The sequence below is a fragment of the Anabrus simplex genome, chromosome 11, assembly GCF_040414725.1.
Source record: "Anabrus simplex isolate iqAnaSimp1 chromosome 11, ASM4041472v1, whole genome shotgun sequence".
NCBI classification, from domain to species: domain Eukaryota; kingdom Metazoa; phylum Arthropoda; class Insecta; order Orthoptera; family Tettigoniidae; genus Anabrus; species Anabrus simplex.
Genome location: NC_090275.1, coordinates 111781974 through 111804592, shown reverse-complemented (window position 1 = coordinate 111804592; position 22619 = coordinate 111781974). Strand labels below are relative to the sequence as shown.

Sequence of the window (22619 nt, the reverse complement as noted above, 5' to 3'; positions counted from 1 at the left end):
CCCATCATGACTACCGATCTTTCTCAGCGTGTTTTCGAACATGTTTATAAAGGCCGCTACGACCAGAAAACACCTTAGAACATGTCTGACATTTATACACATTCACAGCCGAATGGGCATCCTTGACTCCTGAGTGAAGAAGTAAATGTTTCCTAAAGTCGTTAACTTCAGAAAAAGGCTTCAGGCACAGTTCACATTGGTATTGCCTGGCCAAAACATGTATAATCACGTGTTTAGCGAGATTACTCGAAGTAAAGAAAGTTTTTTGGCATATATTACATTGATATGGCCGATCACCTGAGTGTCTGATCAGATGAGTTACCAAATTACTCTTCAGACTAAACGTCCTCATACAGATGTGACAAACGAAGCGCCGCTCTCTTGTATGAGTTAATGCATGCGTCTTCAAAGCACCACGCTCCAAGAATTTTTTCCGGCATATCGTACACTCGTAAGGTCGCTCACCACTGTGTTTCAAAACATGATTGCTCAAACTGCCTTTCGTAGAAAACTTCTTGCAACATAATTTACACACAAATTGCTTCTCTCCCATGTGCAGACGTAAGTGAAGACTGAGGTCCTCTTCCCATGAGAACTTAGCTGAACAAATTTTGCAAGTGAAGCGTTTCACTTTTGGTGTCATGAGGCACATACTGTTCTCCTCAGCACTAGGAAAAAGGGAAATGAGAGGGGTTTAAAACAGCAGTTTGAGAATGTCAAATTCAGTGGGCACCGTCTTAACCAGCCTGCTCGGGACCAGATTGTTGGTTTGATAACAAAACAGCAAGTTAAATAAACAATATAAAATGTAAATATAACTTGACCCTCTTTTTGCCATGCTCTCATGCTGAGAATGTTAGGATGATCATTAGCATTTTGCAAGTCTCTGTTTAAAGTGCCACATAATTTACAATTTTTAAATATTTTGACATTAAAATTGCAGGAAATGTTAAGGATGGTATGTAGAGCCAAGGCCGCACTAGATAGACAGGCCACAAGGCTCGGATCGTGACGTTACAAGAGTGGCTGGCGTTCAGCATAGCAGTGTAGGGCCCGCTCTGACTTTCACCATTATATTGTTAATTTTTTCAACCTTAATGACATAATTGAACACTCCTTCAGTTGTGGCTTTACTTAGGCTTGTATACTACACGAGTTTTATACGGGGAAAAAACTGGCTGGGGAGTATATGTACATTTCTTTACATAAAATTATGCTGACATCTGTCACTTGTAACTGAACACGGTATCATGTGAAAGATTAGAACACATAATACGTATACAAATAGTTGTAATGTTACTAGGAAAATACATGATGGCAATTCACAACAATACCCTGAAACCTTTCTTAGAAATTAAGCTGCAACTTAAAACTTACATAACAATTCCAAAGGTTTCAGTTTATACAGTTTTATTTTCCTCAGGATTTCTTCTTCTTAGCCATGAGTTTGTCTACGGTAACTTTTCTATTGTTATTCAATATTATATTACAAAAGATGTACGGTATATACATTTGTCAACGAAATGTTTAAAACAATTTATTTAATCACTGCATGTTTTAAACATGACGTTTTCGTTTTCCAGAACATTGTTGACAAGCGAAATCAGAATTTTTCTCTGAGAATCCTCATGTAAAAACATTCGTATACAGGTTTACATTTTATAGCTCTAAAAGAGTCTGGTACAACATCTTTTGGTCCCGGGCAGGAGCAAGCCAAGGCCGTACTATATAGACTCAGATATACATTCTTTTGTCTGAGTCAGGGTTGTCAAAGTCAGGATAAGTTGCCAGCTTGATTAAGCCAGTTATTTATTAAGCTTTTAAATAAATGACCATTATCAAACAATGATTTATTTTTTGCATTTCGTCAAATGGGTTTTGAAAAGTGGTTTGTAAATTGCTTTTGCACAGCTTTTCAAACATGTTCCTACTAACACTGTTATCATTAGAAATTATGCATGCTACCTTATAAGCTATAGGCCTATTTGTTAATACTTTAAAGACTTGCAAAGTTAGTTCTTCTGAGAAATTTCATGTTAGGTTCTTACATGGAAACAAATCAACAACGTCTTTATTTTTTTAAAGACTGGATGACAACATAAAAGTTTGTGCAGTTGTAGCTAATGCAGTGTTATTTTCTCCGCTTTTACTACTAAAAGCAACTCCCTCTACCTTTCCTCCTACCGGGCGATTTGGCCATGCGGTTACGGGCATGCGGCTGTAAACTTGCATCAGGAGATAGTGGGTTTGAATCCCACTGTCGGCAGCCCTGAAGATGGTTTTCCATAGTTTCCCATTTTCACACCAGGTAAATGCTGGGGCTGTACCTTAGTCAAGGCCACGGCCGCTTCCTTCCAGATGTTAGGCCTTTCCTATCCCATCGTCGCCATAAAACCTATCTGTGTCGGTGCGACGTAAAGCTACTAGCAAACACAAAAAAAAAAAAAAAACCTTTCATCCTTTATAGTTCAGCTCACGTTTTACGTAGACTCCATCCAACAAGTTACAAAATCTTTTATGCTCCTTTAACAACTTTAGTTTCTTTTTCAAGTAATTCCAATGTGAATCATCAATACCCGAATTTCCCGTGCCTAGTTTTGCAGTAAAAGACTGTAAATAACCGGGTGAGGCATTGTAAGAAACGTTGACTGTCTTATCTGTTTTGAATTGTAGTTGATTCTACAACCAGGTATACAACACGACATGGCCATAATTCACAATGTTCACACACGTTTAAATCATTCAACACCATTGATAGCCTCACTGCTGCGAGGTTCAGATCAGCCTACAAGTCACTGGCGAGAAGTGAAGCGGCTGGCTACTTGTGTGACGTAGCGCCCGAAGTGGAGGGGGAGCCTTATGGCCTGTCTATCTAGTTGACCTTGGTAGAGAATACTGTAAAGTTTGACTTTTTTTTTATTTCCTGAACACTTTGAAAACAAAACATCAAATTTAAAAAATAGCAATAAACTTGCAGATAAAATGAGGTAATCCATTTGCAATTCATCCATCCAAGTAAATAAGCACAGAAAATTTTTAAAAGTATTTTCTGGTAATTCAGTAGGTAATTACCATTACATGACTGCCAACGCTCACATTACCATAGAAACATATGAAATTCAGAAATCTAATGTGCGTATATAAATGAACAATGACCCCTTTACTCCAAGGAAACAAAATGCAAGCTACTGCCATCTGCTGTTCAGTCGTGCTAAATGCTGATAGTAAGTGGCGCTGTTCAAACAACGATATATTGTTGCTGGCACTTCACGCACATGTACCAAACATTCTAAAGGTTATGGTAGTTCATCATATTTTAAACAATACTATGAAAAATATTAGGCCTATTGAGATCATTTACTAACAGCAATCCTTGATATAAACTAGGTGAAATAGGTGAAGACGACTTGACAGAATTATTATTACAACTGCCAAAGAAAGTTGATGGGTTGTGCTGTAGCAACAGGCAACAGAATAACCTGAGTGATGAAACCAGGGACTTATGAAAAAGAAAAGAGAAATACAAATTCAATCCAGCTATAACAGGATAGAAAATTCTGAACTGTGCAAAGATTTACTTAGAGAACGAAGGCAGATTTCAAGAACTTTAAAGAGGATATTTCAAGAGCCACTCTTGAAAACAAGAAATGCTTGAAAACAATCTAACAAATGCTCACAACCAGCAAAAAACAAATAATAGCAATAGATGGGAATAACAAACAAATTTCTGTTTGGGTCAATACCTAATCTGGACAAGGTACCTGAAGTTGCAGAAATACCTTCTTCTGAAATAAAATCAAATGCATGAAAAACAAATAGCTGCTGGATATGGTGGATTCTTGGTCAATATTCTGAAGTTCGTTGTTGAGAAAACTAATTTTCTTGGCTAAAATTTTCACTTCCGGCTTACAGAGAGCATCAATACCACAAACCTAGAACAAAAGTAAATCTTCTGAATAAAAAGGGAAAGTACTCACAACATTAAGAACTACTGCCCTATCCAGTTGCTTTTTGTGCTAAGATCTTGCAAACTAATTATTGTAATACTATTTTATTCCACCTACTTAGGTAGTTTCTAGAGATTGTATACAGTGTTATTTTTCAAATTATGTGACTATGTATTATACATAGTGGTTAAGTGTAAGAGAGAGCCGTGAATCTTAACTTCACCATATGTAAATAAATAAATAAATAAATAAACCAACCACCAATCAGTTTTACCCTTCATTCAGGCCAACTTATTGAACCAACTAGTTTCCACAGCAGATTTATTAATTGACCACAACCTTATCCTTAAGAAAATTATTATTAAAGGAAGTGAATATCAAATACGTTTCTGCTTAGCTTTTGTTGATTTCATAAAGGCACTTGTCTCTTTCTGTCTTGCAGCTGTGATACAAGCTTTTAATTACCATTGCATAAAAACAGGCTATATCAAAGTCCTCCATAACACCTATGAAATCTCATCAGCCTCCCTAGATGTTTACTGAGCAGGAGATGAGTTCCCCATTGAAAGATGTGTGAAGCAAGGCAATTATATATCACCCAAGCTATTCACAGCAATGTTAGAAATGCCTATGTCAAAAGTAACTTGGCACAAAAGAATCCAAATCAATGGAGAAAACTTAAACCACCTTAAAGTTTGCAACTGGCATTGTACTACTGGCCAATGGCGATGAGGAACTCCATTCCTTAGTCAATGACCATGCATCAATATGCTGAGAAGTAGGTTTAACAATAAACCTTCCACAAATTAAAATTATGGGTAACAAATGGGTCCCAACAGTAACAAGGGATGTTGAAAGTATAAAACATCCTGCTTGAATGTCAATGAATACATCTAGCTTGGTCAAATTTTCAACATAAAAGGGAGATCTAAGGCCAGAAATATGTCATCACATCAAGCTGGGTTGGAAAGTGTATGCGAGGTACTCAGATGTCTTAAAATTCCAGAGATCTGAAGAGAATAGTTTTGATCAGAGTAACATCCCTGTACCAGAAGTAAACTTTCAATGTTTTACGTTCTGTAAGTACAAGGCCTGGAAAGCTTATTTCGAGTACAATGCGACTGTGAAAATGAAATATACATTAAATATTCACTCCCTGTATGAACTTAATAATCTTTTCTTTTCTTGCTATTTGCTTTACGTCGCACCAACACAGATAGGTCTTATGGCGACGATGGGATAGGACACGCCTAGGAATGGGAAGGAAGCGGACGTGGCCTTAATTAAGGTACAGCCCCAGCATTTGCCTGGCGTGAAAATGGGAAACCACAGAAAACAATCTTCAGGGCTGCCGACAGTGAGGCTCGAACCCACTATCTCCCAGATGCAAGCTCACAACTGTGCGCCTCTAACCGCATGGCTAACTTGCCCAGTAACTTAATAATCAATAACTTTAAAATGAAATGTAAAACTGAGAAATTAACTTATAATATCCCAACACTATCAATGAAACTACAGTCACATCTAACAAATCACACTATTTCAACTGCCAATGATTACCAACGAGCATCCATACTACCTCTAATGTAACTGTTCACTAAGTGAAGATTCAAACTATACAGGAAAATTCTACTATATCCAGTATCAAACATATATCACCATGTCACAAAATCTGTCTACTCATCGCCTTCAAACTCTCGGACTAGTATGTAATGTTCACAAGCAAAAGCTTGCAATCAATGAAGTTGCAAAACAAAATTCTTACATTAAAACATATTCCTTTCTACTCTCCATGTATTAAAATCTTTTACTACAATCCATACAAAAAATTTAGAACTGTGGGATGAATAAAGATCAACCTCCTGAATATACAATTTAATAAGGAATAAAAACCATGGGGCAAATTCACTCTTTACAGTACTCCAGGCACTCCTGCCTTACAGGGGTGTTCTGCCCATCTCCTGAAACAGGTTCCTTAGTGTACACTTCACTACACAGGGGCTTTTCCTAGCTACAACCTGTATCAAACCTTTGATCATGGCTGTTATTTAAAGGGACCTAACGTCAGCCTAATCAAATCTTTAAAACCTGGACACTGAATGAATATGACAATCAAAAACTCTGAAAAGCTCAAAGAGGCATAGAAAGATTAATGGTTGGTTTCTCAAGAAGAGAGCAGATGACATACACTGAGTTACTAAGGTTGCTGAGATCATTCAAGGGTGGACACAATAAAATGGCAGATGGCTGGACATGTTGTACATTCTTATTGTTGACTGAAGCCTTAGAGAATATCAGATGGCAAGAGGAAGGCCAATGGACCAATGGGACAAGGACTTGCGGAGAATTACTGGAATTCATTCACCCTACACCGGACCATCTGAAAAGAAGAACTAGATAATTACCTTGTTTGCAGACTCAAGAGGTTCTAATCTGAGTAGGAAATCATATTACATACAAAGACAAACAACATATTCAGGATTGGACAAATATGACTGTACTAAAAGGTGACAGCAAAATTTAGTAACATGATATGTGAGATATTTTTACACGGATTTAATAAGATGATGGCTCATGTTTGTGGGTTACTGTAGTCACGTCCTAGTTTGTGAACCATGGGCAATGGCTGAGTGGCCTAGTAAGTGGTCCCGAGAGTCAGGATACCAGTTGCTATGGAATGGGAGTGGGCATCTCATACATATTCTGAGTCATGGCCCTCCTTGTGCTCAGGCGGCTAGGACTATACAATTCACGGGTGGTCCATAACCCGTCAGAGGAGAGATCCTTACTTGGACTATGTGCAAGTAGGGTAGCATCCTGCTTCATGAATTTATCAAGCTCAGAACATTTTAAGCAAGCCTCGGACCTATGGGAGTAACGGAGCCCCACTCCCATTTGACAGGCGAGAGACTCCTTGGAAACAACTTGGCGAACGAAATGGAATTCGATGGGGAGCTATCAATATTAAAGGGGCTTGTGGAAGAAAGAAAGTAGAACTGGCTGAGTCAGCAAAGAAGATGCATTTGGATGTGCTAGGAGTAAGTGATATTCGGGTAAGAGGAGATAACAAGGAAGAGATAGATTATGAAGTGTACTTGACGCGTGTTAGAAAGGGAACGGCAATCTGGGGTAGGGCTCTTTATCAGGAATACCATTGCAAGCAACATAGTTTCTGTTAGGCACGTAAATGAGCGAATGATGTGGGTAGATTTGTCAGTTTGAGGAATTAGGACTAGAATTGTGTCCGTGTATTCACCATGTGAGGGTGCAGATGAGGATGAAGTTGACAAGTTTTATGAAGCATTGAGTGACATCGTGGTCAGGGTCAACAGCAAGGATAGAATAGTGCTAATGGGCGATTTCAATGCAATAGAACTGACGGATACAAAAGGGTGATTGGTAAATGTGGGGAAGATATGGAAGCGAATGGGAAGAGTTTGCTGGACTTCTGTGCTATTATGGGTTTAGCTGTTACAAACACATTCTTCAAGCATAAGGCTATTCACCGCTACACATGGGAGGCTAAGGGTACCAGATTCATAATAGACTATATCTTAACAGACTACGAATTCACGAAATCTGCTAGGAATGTACAAGTTTTCCGGGGATTTTTCTATGATACAGACCACTATCTGATCTGTAGTGAACTAAGTATCTCTAGAACTAGGGTAGAGAAAGTGAAATCTGTCTGCAAACGAATAAGGGTAGAAAATCTCCAGGATGAAGGAAATTTGACAGAAGTACATGGATATGATTAGTGAGAAGTTTCAAACAGTAGACAGTAAGCAGGTTCAGCATATAGAAAGTGAATGGGTGGCATACAGGGATGCCGTAGTAGAAACAGCAAGGGAATGCCTAGGAACAACTGTATGTAAAGATGGGAAAAGGTGAAGATCTTGGTGGAATGATGAAGTGAGAGCAGCTTGTAAATGTAAAAAGAAGGCTTATCAGAAATGGCTCCAAACAAAGGCTGAGGCAGACAGGGATTTGTACATAGATGAAAGAAACAGAGCGAAACAAATAGTTGTTGAATCCAAAAAGAAGTCATGAGAAGATTTAGTAACAACCTGGAAAGGCTAGGTCAAGCAGCAGGGAAACCTTTCTGAACAGTAATAAAGAATCTTAGGAAGGGAGGGAAAAAGGAAATGAACAGTGTTTTGAGTAATACAGGTGAACTCATAATAGATCCCAGGAAATCACTGGAGAGGTGGAGGGAATATTTTTAACATCTTCTCAATGTAAAAGGAAATCATCCTGGTGGTGTTGCGAACAGCCAAGCTCATGGGGAGGAGGAAAATAATGTTGGTGAAATTATGCATGAGGAAGTGGAAAGGATGTTAAATAAACTCCGCTGTCATAAAGCAGCAGGAATAGATGAAATTAGACCTGAAATGGTGAAGTACAGTGGGAAGGCAGGGATGAAATGGCTTCATAGAGTAGTAAAATTAGCATGGAGTGTTGGTAAGGTACCTTCAGATTGGACAAAAGCAGTAATTGCACCTATCTATAAGCAAAGGAACAGGAAGGATTGCAACAACAATCGAGGTATCTCATTGATTAGTATACCAGGCAAAGTATTCACTGGCATCTTGGAAGGGAGGGTGTGATCAGTCGTTGAGAGGAAGTTGGATGAAAACCAGTGTGGTTTCAGACCACAGAGAGGCTGTCAGGATCACATTTTCAGTATGCGCCAGGTAATTGAAAAATGCTACGAGAGGAATAGGCAGTTGTGTTTATGTTTCGTAGATTGAGAGAAAGCATATGACAGGGTACCGAGGGAAAAGATGTTCGCCATACTGGGGGACTATGGAATTAAAGGTAGATTATTAAAATCAATCAAAGGCATTTATGCTGAGAGTTGAGCTTCGATGAGAATTGATGGTAGAATGAGTTCTTGGTTCAGGATACTTACAGGGGTTAGACAAGGCTGTAATCTTTCACCTTTGCTGTTTGTAGTTTACATGGATCATCTGCTGAAAGGTATAAAATGGCAGGGAGGGATTCAGTTAGGTGGAAATGTAATAAGCAGTCTGGCCTATGCTGACGACTTGGTCTTAATGGCAGATTGTGCCGAAAGCCTGCTGTGTAATATCTTGGAACTTGAAAATAGGTGCAATGAGTATGGTATGAAAATTAGGCTCTCGAAGACTAAACTGATGTCAGTAGGTAAGGATTTCAACGGAATTGAATGTCAGATTGGTGATACAAAGCTAGAACAGGTCGATAATTTTAAGTATTTAGGTTGTGTTCTCCCAGAATGGTAATATTGTAAGTGAGATTGAATCAAGGTGTCGTAAAGCTAATGCAGTGAACTCGCAGTTGCGATCAACAGTATTCTGTAAGAAGGAAGTCAGCTCCCATACGAAACTATCTTTACATCGGTCTGTTTTCAGACCAACTTTGCTTTACGGGAGCGAAAGCTGGGTGGACTCAGGATATCTTATTCATAAGTAACAGACATGAAAGTAGCAAGAATGGTTACTGGTACAAACAGGTGGGAACAATGGCAGGATGGTACTCGGAATGAGGAGATAAAAGCTAATTTAGGAATGAACTCGATGGATAAAGCTGTACGCATAAACCGGCTTTGGTGGTGGGGTCATGTGAGGCGAATGGAGGAGGATACGTTACCTAGGAGAATAATGGACTCTCCTATGGAGGGTAAGAGAAGTAGAGGTAGACCAAGACGATGATGGTTAGACTCTGTTTCTAACGATTTAAAGATAAGAGGTATAGAACTAAATGAGGCCACAACAGTAGTTGCAAATCGAGGATTGTGGCGACGTTTAATAAATTCACAGCTGCTTGGAGACTGAACGCGGAAAGGCATAACAGTCTATAATGATAATGTATGTATTTAATAAGATGGGAATCGGGACTTTGAATTTACGATGTCCTAATCAAGAAAAAGGCTTGATGAAGAACACACTAATTATGTACGTGTAGTAGATAGGAAATATGTGTACAGGAACTTCTCACCCACTCCCTAGTCTTTCCTTCTCAGCATGGAGCAACATCACCTCGCATATCTCCCAGACATCTTTATTTTCTCTACAGTATACAGTGAAACCACCTGATGTGTCTTCCAAATGCAGTAGCCAGGTATAGTTAGTTGAACACAGTTCCTTCTCTGACCGACCGATTAATTTATTTCATTGTGGTAATAAAATACAAACACCATTGAAGAAAGTTTTAACTTGTAATAATATTGTAGCAGATAAAACTCATTTAAGTTAAGAATAGTGGAGAATGGTATGAGAGTAGCAGACAACAGTCAGATACCTAACCCACAATTCTTTCATGTTGGTACTTGGGTTATTTGTGTATGATAATATATGCAGAGCCACAATGGCACCTTCAATTACAGTACAATCAGGCAGCATTATGCATGAAATGGCTAAGTGCCAACTTTTGGATATTAGTTTTATTAGCACAATCTGGAGTGTACAGAATGGAACTCCAAATTTCTTGTAAATTAATGTATTTTTTAATACAATATTAAAAGTTAAAATTACAGAAAAATTTAAGTGTCATCCCTTTTATCTTGGTTAAATAGTACTGAATCAGTCGGCTATGAGATAAAACCATGAAATACCACAATGAGTTCTACATGAAATTGCTAAGCGACATTTCATTATCTCTTTTAAGACTGTATTGTTAGTGTTACGCTGTAATTAGGTATATTCCGTACAATCTGTCCTCTACAGCTGCCATTAATCTTGTGGAAGAATGTTCCGAATATAATGAGAATGTGTATGCACTGCAGAGAGCAGAGCACAGGAAATTATTCCCCCTCCAAGGAAGTGTCATCCTGAGGAATCAGACACTTTGCTTGTATACAAGGTAAGTCACTTGGAAGAGGAATTTCTAGAACTAATACATGGTTCTGGGCACAGCTATTAACCCAATGATAACAACTATGGAGTCAGTGAAAGTGTCCATAAATTTCCACAGAGATTTTATTAATCCGCCATCTACAAATACCAGGGACATCACAGAAAGGGCTGTTCTAACACATGATCTGCTTATGACCATGAGGAACTAGAAGCGATATTTTTCATCTGGTTGCTTTAACCCTAGGCTGGTCAATAGGGTGCCCACTATACCTAGAATATAAACTTTTGAGAGGTTCTCTACATAATGCAGGGTAAATGAAAACTTACTTAACATTTTTGTTGACATCATCTGCAGCTACCTTCTCTTCTGCCTCTTCCTGGAACAAACAAGCCATCATCATCATCATCATCACCACTACCACATTCTCAGGTTGTTCATCACATTGTTTGATCTCTAAAAACAATGTTCATCATCACCACCACCATAGGTTACAGTTCAACAATGTTCCTCTGATACAGCTGACCCTGACATCTTGGGATAATCAGTCTGCCAGACACAAGAAGATTTGATTCCTGGGCAGATCAGGATATTATAACCTGGATATGAGGGCTGAGCCTAAGTGAGAACAACTAAATGACAGTCACATGGCAGCAATACTCTGGAAAACAATGAATAACAGCCAATAGGATTCACCATCCTCACCACGTGTCACTGCGTAATCTGCAAGCCTTCGAGCTTAGCAAGGGCCATCAGCAAAGGCGAGAAAGGAAACAAGTCAAAGAATGTACACCATTAAAGACAAGAACGAGACCAGTGTAGGTAGAGTACGAAGAGAACACTACAAGAACACATTGGAGCCCCCACTGAAAAAACTCAGATTTTCAACATCTGTTTATTCTCTGTCGTAGACTAGCATTTTAAAGAAGGTTGGCCTGCTTTTGGGAACACAGCCTCAATTATATTTCAATAATAATTAAATTAAGTCCGATAAAATATTATATGTGGCGAAGAACATTCTTTTAGTGTGAAAACTTACAAGGAAACTTCATCACCTGCATACTAGCAGTTGTTAAGGAACATTGGAACGAATGAAAACAACTACAAGCCTCAACTTTAGCATAAATACACCGTGTACTCACCAATTTACAAGTACAATGCAGCAATAACAAACAGTACAAATCAAAAAAATTGAACCCATTTTACTTGTTTTTACCATTTCATTTATTTTCAACTGGCCTGTTACATCGGGTCTAAAACTTTTTATGTATATATATCTTGAAGACGATAATGCTGTAAATATGTAACAATTTTACAAACACTAGTGTAAACAAGTGTAAACTTCATTTGATGTTTAATAGATTAGGTACATGAGGTCACATGTCTCACATAACAAGTACTTTTCAAGCCAAAGAATAAGATCCATTCACTACTTTAACACGTTGGGTGCCACGTGCCGCCATATGGCATCACGGTGGTCTTCAAATTTGAGATGGCATGACGCCATATGGTGGCACACCGTTCTTGAAATCAGAGTTGGCGTGACGCCATATGGCAGCACACCGTTCTTGAAATCAGAGTTGGCGTGATGCCATATGGCGGCACAGTTGAGTTTCAGGCGATGCACCATAGATAATCAGCTGTGACATCTATGCGCGTAAAATTGGTACTACGTGAAGGGCGAACTTCAGGGTCTATTCCAGCTATGTATTTTTACTCTATGCCACTATGTGGCGCCACAGTATTCTTCCGAAGCCACTGACTGGCCAGTGATCATTGTCACAGGTGAAAGCGCACCAGGCATTGTTTATTCCTCATTTACCTACGTATTATCACTCAGTTTATATAGTTGTGCAAAAATATAAATAATGGAAGATATTGGTAATAATCTTACGAGGGAACACATACATGTGTTACACTCGGATTCGGTTGAAATTTGGTAGGAATATTCGTGGGATGCAGTAGAATGCTCAGGTGAAAACTGCATGTACCCAGCGCAAGTTTAAACGCCAAAATTGAACAAATAAATAGTCGTAAAATTAGAAGTGCCGCGGGAGTATCGGGGTGTGGCGGAGAGGTAGGGAGGAGCGAAGCAGCGGACGTGAACCAACCGGGCTGCGTCGAGCTGCGCTAGCAGCGAGGTAGCGTATAGTTAGCGCGTTCCCCTTAACTTTCCGATCAGATGTGCAAAATGTAAATATGAAAATAGCACATGAAACAAGTGTACAAAGGACGATGTTTGTACAACGATGCCAATAAGGTTTGAAAAATTACAACGAGTAACAAGAACTCGGGCGTGCCGAGACGCATACTTTCATTGTTTAGAGTTATCAGAAAACTGTTCACAACAATATGTAATGTAATATAAGTACTTGTTTTGCATTTTACTAGGTTTTCATAAATATTGCGTTAATTTGAATTAGCAAGTAAATATCCCGTATTTGAAATTCGTATTGCACATTCCATGACAAAAAATTCTGTGACACCATATGGCATCACGCTATATTTTATCTTTCCTAAAAACTGATGTGACACCATATGGCATCACACATGACCATGATATGGTGAGATAAAATTTACTTAGTACATCATATAAATACATCCCAAGATTATATAAACAGGCTACAACGCGTACAATTGCTTTGGCACCAGCGGAATGCAATTCAAAAACATGCCTGGCACCAGTGGAATAGTGTGCTACAATCGGCTCGGCACTCAACGTGTTAATAAGCAACTTTTTAATGTTTAGTTTAATTGAGTCAGTTATATGAAGGTATAATGTTTTACATATGATGTTTTTGAAACTAATTCAATTTGTGTCAGCTAAGGATGACCCCATAGGGATTAAAACCGGTACTGACTGAATTTACTACTTTATAGTAAATAAATATTGTATTGATAAGGTGGAGGCTTCTAAATTATTTTATCTAAAACAATGTCGTCCACATTACCACGAAACCGTTTCTACTGCGTAATGAATACTGAATACCAATGAAAATAAAATGTTATTCAACAATTCCAGTGTCACACAGAAATACAGACAGCATTGTTTACCAACAGTACATGCATCTAGTTGCCTACAGTGAGTATTGTTAGAAATGATATTGCAAAGGGAATCTTATATACGAACATGAGCGTAGCTTTGCGATATTGCGAGCTGAGCTTGTCATTTGATTCATGTTCCAAAACACCTCGCGCAACCGCAGCTCGTCATATGACGTGGATGGGTTAACTATAAATATGAACAAAGTAGAATCATTTAAATCAATATAACTAATATCAGAAATATTACTTAGAAATAATACTTAGATATCCGTATTCCATGCAATCCCTGATATCCTCTTCAAACGAACAACTCTTCATTTCACATGCACCATTTCTGTTTACCTCCTCAGCTAGTCAGACACTGTATGCAAAGGAGTGAAAACCTGTCTTGCCTCTGCTTTATCAAGCACAAATCTCACATGGAGTGACCGGGATTAATGACTTAAGCTGTAAAAAAGTACTTCCACTGTGAAAATAAGGCATATTTTAGGCCAAAGACTTCATGAATGCAGCTAAAAAAACCTCTTGCCATCTGTAGAGAATAGAGGAAAATATTTTCAAAGAGAAAACAATACCTGAGGAAATTTTGAACCATCGCGAAGAAACAAGAATTTCTCAGGCAATCATGTTACAGGTAAGCGCACTCTACCCAAGAATTTATCAGGCATGTCACTGGAAAGATTAATTGAGGAAAGTTCCCCAGTTATACTTAAAACAATAATCACCCTCCCCCCCCCACCCGCCCCCCACTACTAAAAACATAACCATCACAGGTAGAGTGGGCTTCTAAATCAGAGTACCAATTCAGAATTTTTTTTTCCACTAGACAGAAATGTAACGTTGTTGAAGCTGTGTAAACTTCAATAAGTCTTCAGGTTAAGAAAACAAACAATGAAGTAACTTACCGAAGGAACTGCTCCTTCATTTTCTGGCAGCCACACAGTTTCACACTTGACAACAACTGTATCTTCCAAAGCTCCATCATCTGCACACTCCTAAAATAATACACAGTATTATTCATCATCTGTGTGCTCAGAAAAACTTGTCCTTGTCTTTTTGTGTTTTCATTTTTGTACTCGTCTTGTCTCTCTATTGCTCTTTCTTCCAACACAGACCTGTCATAATACAGAAATATCACAGAAATATCCCAAAGAGAACCTAAAATATTTGTCCTGAACAAGTAAATTCATAATTCCAATATAATTGGTCCATTATTGGACATCATAAATTTTCCAGCTGACTCATTTTTGTTTGCCAACTGATGAGCCCAAATTGGCACACTGAAGCAAAACGCTGGCAACCAAGAATGAGTTAGCTGGAAAATTTCTAATATCCAGTAACAGACCCATCATAATGGCATTACAGACCTGTCATTCAGTTTCTTCTAAAGTTCATATCTTTTACGTACATTGTAGTTGGAGTTTGGACTACCCTGAGCAAACATGATTGCAACAGCTTCCTCTGATTGTGACTCTTAAAGACAAAATGATGTGTTGGCAAACAAATTACATGCTAATTTCATTAGTTCTTCATTGTGTATTAAACACAAGTTCTGATCAATACATTTTATACCGAGCTCGATAGCTGCAGTCGCTTAAGTGCGGCCAGTATCCAGTATTCGGGAGATAGTAGGTTCGAATCCCACTGTCGGCAGCCCTGAAAATGGTTTTCCGTGGTTTCCCATTTTCACACCAGGCAAATACTGGGGCTGTACCTTAATTAAGGCCACGGCCGCTTCCTTCCCACTCCCAGCCCTTCCCTGCCCCATCGTCACCATAAGACCTATCTGTGTCGGCGCGACGTAAAGCAGCTAGCAAAAAAAAAAATACATTTTATGGTATCCCAATATACAATCCAAAACAAAACAGAACACCATTTTTATTTTTATTATTAATATGATTATTATTAACAGACACTTATAACAGTCTTACTGCTTGATATCATGCACAAGAAACATTACCATCGCTGTATTTGTATTTTGATTTGGATAGAAAAACGCTTGAACGTACTTCATGCCTTCATCTCGTGCACTAACTTATTACCAGGAAATGCAAACTCATGTCAGGGGATCAACAGTATTGCTAACTGCCAGCTGACCCACTAATAACCATAGATAAGGGAGGAAGTGATAACACTGTTTCCTTATACTCATTACAGCATAAATATTACTCTCTTCATTTGTTTTGTTTTAGAGTTATCTGTGGAATAATGTCTACGTTCTGCAGTAACATGGCATTTTCTATGCCATGGGATGAACCAACAATATCTACACCCAGTTATGTGATAGTGATTCTCATGTCTATTTTTCATCTCAAAGGGACGAACACATTACTAATGCCCGAGTGAACAAAAAACAAAGGATTGTGCCATATGTTCAGACAGGAAAGTGGAGGGTGGTAGAAGTCATTTTTCTGTGCAATCTGCCGAAGAAACACAGGATTCCATCTCAAATTGAAGTACCAAATGAAAAAATAACACTGCGAATGTTGGTGACTTACTGACAATATCAAATTTGTACAGAATTACTTCCAAATTGTTAACTGTATAAAAACAAATATCTGTGTACTACTTTTTTTTTCCATATTCCCCACCTGATTGTAACCTGGACCTGCACCGAGCAAGTGGTTGCTTGCTTTGAGTCACGCCGCTGAGAGATTGTATTCAGGAGATCGTGGCTCCGAACCCCACACTCGGCAGCCCTGAAGATAGTTTTCCGTGGTTTCCCACTTTCACACCATGCAACTGCTGGGACTGATTGACAAAGACTCCTAACCCTTTCCTATCCCACTGTTGCCCTAAGACCTTTGTGTTCATGCAATGTAAAGCAAATTTTAAAAATAAAATAAAAATGCATAATACAGCTATATTTTTTATGTAATCACTCTTAATTTTCTACTGATGGCTGAACAATCTTTTCTTGGACGTTCACATCATAAACATATTCTAGTCAAGTCATCAGCACAGATTTTCTTCATTGTAAAGAATATTTTATCTCTGTGTCTTTTTAAGAACATGAATCTTTTATTAACCTTCAAATGTCACAAGAAGATTTAACTAGATTATTGTTCTGATGAACCCTGAATGTATGTACTTCATGCTTTTTTGCCGCTGCAGATGACTAAAATGAGTTGAAACATCTACTGTTTGGAATTCTTAAATAACAATTAAGAACTTCAACTTGTTAAAAGGTAAGTATATAAGGTATTGGTATTGAATGAGTGGAAAATATGCATATTTTTCGTTTGAGAGAATTTTGTTTAAAAAAACTTCTGAATAACAAACACGAAAGATGCAGACAGTGTCACTTAAGAAATATACTCACCAGTGGCAATAATTTATCGTGGAAAGGAGAAGCCCACTCCAAAAGTGGATTATTAAAGACCTGGAACTAGTATTAAAATTTCAGCTCTCTTGCCTATGTCTCATGAAATGAGCAACAACAGTTGAAATAAATAATCTTCATAAATCTATTTGAATTTAAGTATCACATATGTAGTTAGATGAACAGCTTTAAATGTTAATATCTGTTGATAAATAAAATTAGTGAGCTCAACTGATTAACTAGGGATACTAAGTTTGCTGATAATCAAAATTTAAAAAACTTCAGTGAGGTTTCTCAATCCAAAAAACAAAACATTTACTTAAATTACAAGTAGAAGAAATAGATTACACTAGCCTGCAAAATAAAACTTTTTTGTGCAGTAAAAACGAAACTAGGTGGGTTTTATGAATTTCTTAACGCAGAATTTGAGAAAAAAATAGTTTTGGCGAATCACGTCTGGTTTGGTGGCAATTTTACAAAATATTATTTTGTTCTTACGTAAAATTGTTGATACTTAGTATTGATTAAATTTGATGTATTAATGTAAATTTCAGCTTGCAAAACGTAATCATATTTTTCATGCACTGAATACACATAAATGCTGCTTTGTAAGCAAGTAGATAGTATGTATTATATTTTTAATGTATATTGAAATTCGTGAAACTGAAGCATAAAGCGCCTATTTAGTTTCGACTGTACAGTTGATTTTAAATTAATATAACCGTACATTGAATAAAAATTACATAGTTAAACATACATAGTTTTGTTACATTATGTGCGGGTTAGATCACACCTCCGTCTTTTCCTGTTTTCCGTGGAATTTCCGGATCTTTGAAGTTCTTGAATGATCTCTAGAAGGGTCGTCTCGTGCAATCGACCAACAGTAATCGGCCATCATATTCACATCCCAACGTCCCTGATAGCGTCATTCTGCATCTTTGAGATCCTGGTGAAACCTTTTACCTTGCTCTTCACTGACAACTCCTAAATTTAGAGGGAAATAATCCAGATGCGAAGCTAAGAAATGAAGCTTAAGGCTCATATTACAACCGAGTTCCTTAAACTTTACCAACATTTTCCTTACAATTTCTTTGTATTGAGGGTCCTTAATGTTGCCAAGGAATTTAGTCACTACATCTTTGAATGCGTTCCATGCCTCTTTCTCAATTTTGGTCATCGTGTCTGTGAAAATTTTATCCTTCATCTGTTTACAAATCTGTGGTCCATCAAATACGCCTTCTTTGATTTCTGCATCTAATAATGAGGGAAATTTAGTGAATAAATATTGGAAGCATAGGCTACTTTTATCTAATGCCTCGACATACAGTTTCATCAATCCAAATTTGATGTGCAAGGGTGGAAGTAGAATTTTTTCACGGTCAATAAGACTTACATTCAAGACATTTTTGGATTCTGGTTGTAGTTGTTTCCTTTCTGTCCAATTCACTGTATCCCAATGTTTATCCCGTGCTCTGCTATCCCATTCGCATAGGAAACAGGGAAATTTTGTATAGCCTTTTTGTTGTCCCAGCAACAATGCAATGATCTTCAAATCACCGCAAATTTGCCACCCATGCTCATGATATTTAATTTTTTCAAGCACCAACTTTAAGGTCTCGTATGTTTCAGACATTTTTGTGGAGTGTGCAAGTGGATGGATGCCAGAACATTTGTATTATGAAGCAAAACAGCCTTTAAACTTATCTTGGAAGAGTCAATAAAAACACGCCAATTACCAGGATCATACTCTTTCTCTCCCAATCGATGTAGAAGATTTGAAACATCTGTACAAAATACAACTTCATCTTCTTGAGTATAATACTTTCGGACTATTATCTTTGAATGGAAACTGCTTTATCAGTCCATCATAAACACGTCTGATTATTCAAGTGGTCTAAGATGAAAGACAAACTCTCAACTGTCTTATCTTCAATCCTACATACCTCGTGGTCTATTGCGTATCTGGGGGAATTTGTTATGAATTTACCAGGAAATCCCCAACTACAAAATGAAAATTTAGACAGCAATAAACCTATAATAAAATGCAAACAATAACAAATCAAATCACATAATTGTATTCTAAAAAAAGTTGCGCGAGAACATCTCTCAACATTACATCGTACGAATTCATGCAGATACTAAAACACTGAATTGCGTCAAAACTAGACGTGATAGGAAAAAAATAGCATCATTTTCGGAATCAGGGCAGCAATTTCCATCAGAATTACATATTTTCTATTTTACCGCAAAATCATGTTGGCTAGTGTTATTACTAAACAGAAAATAATATTCGGAACCCCAAAATTATTTCTGTTCAGTGAGACTAGTAATATAATATCAGAATTAAGGAAACAATATCACAAAATTAAGGTTCAAGAATACAGGTGAAAATAATTTAAGTTTGAGTCAGATCTAATTTGATGATCAGTTAGGATTCTGCCACGAAGTCACAAGCTAAAGGACCACAAGAAAAGGTTATCCAGTCATCATCTTTTTGGTAACATCTGAAGTCACTCATTGTTGACAAAAAAAACAAGGGAAGGCATAAAAAAACAAATTATCATCAAAAAAACGTAAGAACCTGGCAACAACAGGAACAATAGCCAAGACCAAATGTAACGTATCGAAAAACAAGCCTAAGGCAAGGCACCGTAATAATTTTTAGGTAACAGTTACATAAGAAGAAATAAATGTGAGGCTGTACAATACGATCCATTTTAGATCTAACCTCACTTATACAAGGACGTTAATAGGCCTTAAAAATAACTTTACCAAGATTAAACAAGGAAACAGCCTTTCAACTTTTCTAATAATGATGTAGCATAAGAAAACATAGATTTTAGCTAATTTCACTGATTTCAAATTGAGTCAACTGAATCTCAGATATAGTTCACAGTGCAATAAAATTGACACCAAATTTAGCGTTACATATCAGTTCATTTAGTTGGAGGTTCTGGAATAAACACAGCAGAATAATGTAAATTAAAACACTACTAGGCCTAAAATTGGCGTAGGGCCGATGACCTTCCATGTTAGGCCCCTTAAAACAACAAGCATCATCATCACCATCAAAATTGACGTAGAAGAAAAAGCTTATCCCACATTAAATACTGAAGAAAAAATAACTTCGGCGGCTGGCGCCGATCCCAGAAAGGGTGTTCAACCCATAATCCAAAGGTGATCCTTAACCAGGATCATATTTCTTTTTTCTTGCCATCCTTTTTAGCGAGAAACACAACATTCCATCTGATGCTGACTCCATCAAAGTGTCGAGTAATCACAGCACTTTTCACTTGTCCATCTCAATAATTACTATATTGTCGCAGTTTATTTTGGCAGCCGCTAGGAGCGCCACCAACTGGGCGATCCTTTATTAACGAGACACGCCAAGAGAGTGCGCAGGGATGCACACTCGTTTCTATTCAGAACGTGACACGAATCTCAAATTATTTGCCAAAGAAATCCAAGTTCTTTAATAACGTCTCAGACAGTATGCGCCACGGCCATAGAAATAGCCTCTCAAATGGCACTGTTTTGTGACGAGATTGATGTGGACACAGGACAAAATGAGATTTAATAATGAATGACTTGCCTTTATCAGTGCGGGGGATACCATGTGCTGGCTCCAAGCAAAAAAACTGGTGGAGTGGCTGTAACTGTTTCAAAGTGCATTTTTGCTGAATGTGGAAACCCTGTGGCCACGTATCATACCAACCCTATCAGCGACAATATGAACATTACCTTGATCACAGTTGGTCACAGCTGACCAATAGAAATAAAAAAAAAACATTTGCATTTTGTACCTTCAGGCTGTTCATTTTTAAGAATGTTTTTCAGGGTGGGTTGGTGAGTCCCTGGCAAGCATCGAGGAAAGATCTCTCCTCTCTGCTACTTCATGTAACATAAAAATTCATATTTCTATGATTGCAAACAAAAGAAATGGCTATTAAAGCACCACCAATGTATCAAATGAAATCAATCCATTTCTTTCTTAGAGTTAAATCTTATACTGTTATGAATTAATTTGTCTTGGAACAAACAAGCGAGGGTAAATGAGGGGTTTCTGGCATCTGTAATGGACACAGCCGGTGATAACGAGTCATATACACTAAACAAAACATGTCACTCACCTGAGCATGAGGTTCATCTTCTTCAGGCAGAGACAAAGGCTCACACTTGATGTGCTCTGGTTCGTGCATTATTGCCAAGTATACTGAAATATAATTAAGCTTATATTATTCTAGCAGGTACCCACAGCACCACCTGGATTCATTAATTTAATCGTTTAAACTATTTATTTAAAAGTAAAGTAGTTCACATTACTTTGTTTTTAATTATATTGTTGGTGGATGGTACAAATAATATTAAAAATATATAAAAGACTAGCTGTTACCCACAGCTTCGCTTGTGGGGATTTCGTAATTTGATAAACATTACTTATTCCTCGGTACTGCACTAAGACATTATCTGTAAATCCCTTAAGTATAAAAACTCACCGAAAAAATGCATTTCGTTTACCCCAGAAACTCTTTGTAAACCATGTTTTTGGCATTGCCTCTCGGGGCTAAGATGACCAGGCTACTGGTAGACCTAAATCTAGAACATGCGATATGGAACTCTATATGTGAAAAACAGTCCTCTTTTATGTCGACAAAAAAAAAAAAAAAAAAAAAAATCTTTATTTCTAAAGGAGATTCCAAATATCAATTTTCACGTCTGTAACATCTTAGTTTTTGAGATATAAGTATCCTCATAAAAAGAATTCAACTCCTTCACTTATTTTCGATCTCCAGCTGAAGTTGATTTCCCTACAACAAAAAGTACATGTTTCTTTATTTTTAAAGGTGACTATAAATACCAATTTTCACATCTGTAACATGTTAAGTTTATGAGATATACTGTAGATATACTCATATTAAAAACTGCCCCACATCTTGGCTGAGTGGTCAGTGTTGAGGACTTTGGTTCACAGGATTCCTGCTTCGATTCCGGGCTGGGTCGGGGTTTTTAATCGCGTGTGGTTAATTCTTCTGGCTCTGGGACAGGTTGTTTGTGTTGGTCCCAATACTATCCTCTTCATATTCACTCAACACACCACATTACCAACGATGACAGGAACACGCAATAGTAATTACATCCCTACATACAAGGTTGCCATCAGGAAGGGCATCCAGCTGTAAAACAGGGTCAAATCCACGTGTGTGTGTGTGTGCGACAAAGTTTGCACCCGCAACCCCACAGGTGTGGGAAAAGCAGTAGAAGAAGAAGATACTCATTTTAAAAATTCACCTGCTTCTTTATTCTTTTCACCCCCTTACCTGGATTTTCAAAAAAAAAAAAAAGTGTGTTCATTTATTTTTAAAGGGGATTCCAAGTACCAATTTTAACATCTGTAACATCTTCAGTTTCTGAGATATACGTATCCTCATATAAATAATTCAACTCCTTCCTCACATCTTTTCACCCCCCTC

The 22619-nt window shown here is 37.7% G+C and overlaps 1 protein-coding gene across 1 annotated transcript in view; it reads right to left on the bottom strand.

The window, feature by feature from the left end:
* Positions 1-22619, bottom strand: part of LOC136883170 (uncharacterized) — a 74068-nt gene that overhangs the window by 37790 nt on the left and 13659 nt on the right. Inside the window, exons 3-5 of the mRNA XM_068229623.1 lie at positions 21279-21361; positions 14732-14821; positions 11111-11160 (exon numbers count right to left, since the gene is read on the bottom strand). Coding sequence (XP_068085724.1) covers positions 11111-11160; positions 14732-14821; positions 21279-21361 — 223 coding nt within the window. The remainder of the gene's footprint in view (positions 1-11110; positions 11161-14731; positions 14822-21278; positions 21362-22619) is intronic.